The sequence below is a fragment of the Lipotes vexillifer genome, unplaced genomic scaffold (genome assembly GCF_000442215.2).
Source record: "Lipotes vexillifer unplaced genomic scaffold, Lipotes_vexillifer_v1.1 scaffold345, whole genome shotgun sequence".
Classification (NCBI taxonomy): Eukaryota; Metazoa; Chordata; class Mammalia; order Artiodactyla; family Lipotidae; genus Lipotes; species Lipotes vexillifer.
In genome coordinates this window covers 609,078-614,817 of record NW_006789243.1, presented here as the reverse complement: position 1 = coordinate 614,817, position 5,740 = coordinate 609,078, and the positions used below count along the sequence as shown (strand labels likewise).

The 5,740-nt window shown below is 43.1% G+C and overlaps 1 protein-coding gene across 1 annotated transcript in view; it reads left to right on the top strand.

Moving 5' to 3' along the window:
- The first annotated feature begins 976 nt into the window (after window positions 1–976).
- The window catches only part of SERPINA7 (serpin family A member 7), a 5,954-nt gene continuing 1,190 nt past the window's right edge, over window positions 977–5,740 (top strand). Inside the window, exons 1-4 of the mRNA XM_007462429.1 lie at window positions 977–1,013; window positions 2,569–3,204; window positions 4,280–4,553; window positions 5,257–5,404. Coding sequence (XP_007462491.1) covers window positions 1,007–1,013; window positions 2,569–3,204; window positions 4,280–4,553; window positions 5,257–5,404 — 1,065 coding nt within the window. The 5' untranslated portion in view covers window positions 977–1,006. The remainder of the gene's footprint in view (window positions 1,014–2,568; window positions 3,205–4,279; window positions 4,554–5,256; window positions 5,405–5,740) is intronic.

The following is a 5,740-nucleotide window of genomic DNA, read 5'->3' as shown; positions in this document are numbered from 1 at the left end:
AGTGCCCTCAAGGTAAAGTTTGCACTATTTAACTGGTTTCCAAGTCCTACCATAGACTGTGATCTAAGCTTATCTCAAACTAGCTCCCATTTCCTCAACATTCACCCCAATCTTAACATACACATATCCTTAATGAAGTCCTGAAGAAGTGAGTGTCTGGAATTAGATGCTTCACATCACGCCCTGCACATGGTAAATACTCAATAAGCAGGAGTTTCTACTACTACTACTACTAGACCTAGAAATTGGCAGAGGCAAGGTCGAACTCAGGTCTCCTGACTGAGTCCAGTGCTCTTTGCTCCCACTGCTTCTTTGCATCACACAGTTCAGTACATAGTGAATACCGAACAATGAAATCTTTGATTCCACACTCCTTGGCTCCTTCTGTGTTTTCTTTTGGGGTCCTGTGACACAGGCAATGGCACAGATGATTTTAGTGACCAGAGGACAGGACTGCTTTCCCCCTGAGCAGACATAGATGTGTACAGCATCAGAAGTCTAGCGTTGGAAGCTACCTTTGACATCATCTCCTACAAGCCAATGCATAAGTAATTTCTACAGCACCCATTAAAAGAGATACACCCAGCCTCTGCCTGTGTATATTTTTCCCTCAAAAGGCTGCTGATCCCAGCACTGTTTGGCTGTCATGGAGAAAATAATCTTTGCCCTGCTGACTTTTGGCATGTTTGCCCTTGGTTCTCATCCTGCCTGGTGAAAAGACACATTTCCTAGCATGAACATGGGCCCTGCCTGCTCTGACAATCTTCTTCCTCTCTTGTTATAGATGAAGGATGTGGCAGCAAAGCAATCATTCAAAGTTCCATCCTTATCATTTTTCACTTTGTTCTTTTTGGCCTTGGTTTTGTACACCAGCTTTGAAACTATCACCCCAGGGCTAATGCCTGGGGTTAATGAGTAACTAAGAACACTCTACTTTTGCAATACAGGGCATGTTATAAAAATGGAAAGATTTTGCTTTCTGAGAGATGCAAGTGGCTTCTTGGGCATGTGCTGTAAGTACATTTTTTCTCTTTTGGAACCTTGAGCATCTCTATCAACAAGTCAGAATCCCAAATAACCATGAGCTCCAAATTATTAACTCTAGAAGCCAAGGTCTAAGTGTAATCATCTGATAATTGACCTCCTACCAGCCTCTGTGACTTTTTCAGGAAAAGGACTTTGGTGACAATGTGGAGATTGGATAGAAGGGTAGAAGCAGGGGGATTGGAGTGGGAGAGACTGAAGGTCGTGTGACCTGCTAGGAGCTGGTGAAGTAGTTCAGTCCATGAACTGAGGCAGTGACAGTAGAAAGGGAGAGAAAGGAACAGTTTTGAGAGGTATTTAGAAGGTAGTACTCATAAGGCATCATGACTCATTCGATGTGGGGAATGAGAATTAAGAAGCCCCTAGGATGACTCCCAGGTTTCTGGCATGGGGGCCTCAATAGACAGTGAGGTGGAATGAAGATGAAGGAGCAGCCTTGAGGGTGAAAAATATGATGCATTTACTTTAGGAAACTGAGATTTCCAAATTGAAACTGAGGTATGTGTGGGACATTCTGGTGGCTATATGCAGTAGGCAGCTGGACAAATGGCTGGGAACACAGGAGTACACTCTGCAATACAGTATGTAGTTTTGTGCAATGGCAGTTTAGTTCCTGGAAGTGGATGAGATCACTCAGGAAGAGAATGGAGGACTATCTCTTCCTTCCTATCACTCATGTCCATGGTCACTGGATTCCACAGCTGACTCCCTTTCTCTGCTGCCTCATACTCATCCAGGCTCGGAGAATCTTACATCATATTTTCTGGCTTCTGCTCTAATAATTTAAAAAAACCTGAATGAGTTTAAGAATAATAGTGATAAGATGTCTTGCAACTTAAATATGACTCTTTAGATGATACTGATGGTGAAAGAGATTTGAAATGCAAAAACTATACTTTAATCTTCCTGTTGTTTAGAAATATTCCTGTGACTTCCATATGTTGCATGAATGCATTAATTTCAGGTCATGACCTTATACATGGCTCCATAAACTACCACCCTTCCATTCCAATTAAACATACCTTGTGAAAATTATTCTCCTTTTGTCTTTTATCCAAAGAAAAGTACAGGTATTCTCTCATCTCTCATAGATTTTACCTTAAGAAAAACACCAAATTAAAAAGAAATTAAATTCTTATATATAAAAAAAAACGTAAGCAGAGCAAGTGCTAATTTTATCTAAAGAGTCTTCCTTCTCCAAAAGGTTGCCTCTGGTTCAAATAAAAAGTAATTCAATTTCCATAAATTTGATTTATTCCCAGAGTTTTCATATGTCACTATTACATCTGAATGACAGTCCTTGCCATTATTTCTGTGGCCCCAGGAGGCCACCTATTTCCTGCTCCTATTAGATGTGCCATCAGTTTTTCAGGTGAGAAAGGCCTCCCCACAGGCCCTAGTGATCACACCAGTAAATATTTTCTACAGTTTTACTAATCACAGTGGGTGAATATTACATGTTTCTGGTTCAGACTTTTCATCCAGCTAAGATCCCCAATGGTTTTCTCACCTCATCTCTTATAGATTACCCTCCTTCCAAAATGCCACTGTTCTTCTATCTGGTTTTCTTGGTGCTTGGGCTTCATTGTGCACCACCTAACAGCTGTGAAGGCAAAATAACCTCCTGCCTTTCCCCCCAACAAAATGCCACTCTCTATAAGATGTCATCTATCAATGCTGACTTTGCATTCAACCTGTACCGGAGGTTCACCGTGGAGACTCCAGATCAGAACATCTTCTTTTCCCCTGTGAGCATCTCTGCAGCTTTGGCCATGCTCTCCACTGGGGCCTGCTCCAGCACCCAAACTCAAATCCTGGAAAGCTTGGGGTTCAACCTTACAGACACCCCAATGGCAGAGATCCAGCAGGGCTTCCAGTACCTGATCTGTTCACTGAATTTTCCAAAGAAGGAGCTGGAATTACAGATGGGAAATGCCCTTTTCATTGGGAAGCAGCTGAAACCACTGACAAAGTTCTTGGATGATGTCAACAACCTCTATGAGACTGAAGTCTTTTCTACAAACTTCTCCAATGTTTCTGCAGCCCAGCAGGACATCAATAGTCACGTGGAGAGGAAAACCAAAGGGAAAATTGTGGGCCTCATCCAAGACCTCAAACCAAACACCATTATGGTTCTGGTGAATTATATTTGCTTTAAAGGTAAGGTTCTAAGATGTCCATTTCTAGTTCAGTGTTCCAATAACTTCATGGGGCACTTGGGGAAGCTCGTGGTTTCTTCTCACTGGCATCAGTAGGTGTCCCTCATACTACAGTGACCTGCTTCACTGGACATAGCTGTGTGTAGTTTTGGATCTTCCAGGAGGGACACACAGCTCGTGGATGAGCCCAGGAAATTTCTAGGGAGAGGGAACTTTCAGAGAGGTTAGTTACAATGGTATGAACACCTTTCTCACATCTAGCTACAGAATCATGGTTTCCAAAAGATTTGGTGAGGTGAGACAAGCTTGCACTTGGCAGGTAAACAGAATTAGTTTTAACCTTAAAGTGACCCTCACTTGCTGTTCATTCTTGGGCATGTTACATAAAGACTATCATGTCTCTATCATGTACTATGTACCCACTATATACTAAGCACCATGCTACATGTGTGGTTTACACACATTGTCTCATCTAATCTTCACAAGTGCCCAGGTTCACACAGTTAATAAGTTTCAGAGCTGGTATTCCCACCCAGGTTTGTCTGATTCTAAAGCTGGTGCTTGTAACAACAAGAATCATGTGACTCTTTCCTGAAGGTGCTGTGCCCAAATGATTTCTGCTGGTTCTACAGCACATGTCAGCCATGTTTGGTGGAGGAGTGAACGATTCTTGGCCACAAATCACACACTTGTAGACGGATAAAACGGCAGAACAGATCTGTTGTCTCATTTCACCCTGTGTGTTGGATGTGCTTATGCCTTTTTACGGAAGAGGAAACTGTGGCTCTGATGGGTTTAGTGTAAGTATAGTGGTTCTGAACACAGATGGAACATCTGTTGAACATGGAGTCTAACAACCCTGGGTGTGACTCCTGGCTCTGCCACCAGCTACCTGGGAGAACATGTAAAGTCACATTCTCTCCCTGATCCTCAGTTACTCATTTGTAAAACTGGTTGACAGAAGGTACCTACCTCTGTGGTGGTATTAATTACTAGATTAGATGACTGATAGAGAAGTTCATATTGGCACAAATACTGGTTTTAAACAAACAACTCTCTTCTCTTTGTATTTTAAGCCCAGTGGGCAAATCCTTTTGATCCATCCAAGACAGAAGAGGGTTCCAGTTTCTTAGTGGACAAGACCACAACAGTGCAAGTGCCCATGATGCACCAGATTGAACAATACTATCACCTGGTGGATACAGAGCTGAACTGCACAGTGCTGCAAATGGACTACAGCAAGAATGCTCTGGCACTCTTTGTCCTTCCCAAGGAGGGCCAGATTGAGTGGGTGGAAGGGGCCATGTCATCTAAAACACTGAAGAAGTGGAACCGCTTACTGCGGAAGGGGTAAACATCTTAGATGATGTGAGAAGTGGAGGGTGGGCATAATGGCACAGAGACCGAATTCAGCAGAAACCCAGAGGCAGGAGAATCACTCTGAACCACTTAGGAGCTGTGTGTCGATCACTACAATATAGTGAGGACATACTCTTTGCCAATCCCTTTGCTGGGCACTTTACATACTTTATTTCACCTAAGCACATCAACAGACCTGCAAAGGAGATAGTATTACAGGCATTTTTCAAATGAAGAAATCAGGACTAGAAAAATAAAATGAACTATCCAAAGTCAGCCAGCTAGCAAATTGGTGCCTTTCCAGAGTCCAAGTGGAGCTTGGGGGATGGGTAGGGTATTGATAGATATTTCATGCTGAGCTGGAAGTGCTAGATGGAAAACCATGAAATTCCCCCTGGTACTACCCATTGACATTCATGCCACTGGCTTCCCAACCTTCATGAACACCCCCAGAGATTATAAGTGGGTCACATATTCCAACTTCCATTGTTGCAGTCCCAAATGGGCTGAACCAGAGAGCATTCCTTCCAGGATAACTTCTGAGGTTTTGGTGCCACGTGTTGGCCTGTGTAGTAGTGGTTGTCAATACCTAGGGGAGGAGCAGCGCCCAATACAATAACATGGAGACAGAGAGGGAGGGAATCATGAGCTTGGGGTGCTGATAGCCATATGTCCCCTTCCCCTTTCTCCACAGGTGGATTGACTTGTTTGTTCCAAAGTTTTCCATCTCTGCCACATATGACCTTGGAGACATCCTTTCGAAGATGGGCATCCAGGATGTCTTTGCTGACACTGCTGATTTTTCTGGACTCACAAAGGACAATGGTCTTAAACTTTCCAACGTAAGTTGGTAGATTAGAGTCCTTTAATATCCTTTAGATGTAAGAGCCATTGAGAGTCAGTTAATTCAACTCTCTCATTTTATCAGTGATAATTCTGAAGCCTGTAGAGGCAGAATGGCTTCTCCTAAGCCAGGTTTACTCCAGGGCCATTCTCATTACCCCCAAACAAGTCATTGTAACAGTTACTTCCATCCTTGACCTTCATGTCCTAAATGATTCTGATAGAAGAACTTAATCATAAGAATTGACTCTGATGCGATACAGTTCTTGAGGAGGTGGCGGGGGCAGGGGAAAGCTTAATAAGTGACTTCTAGAGGCAGAAAGCCATGGAAAGAG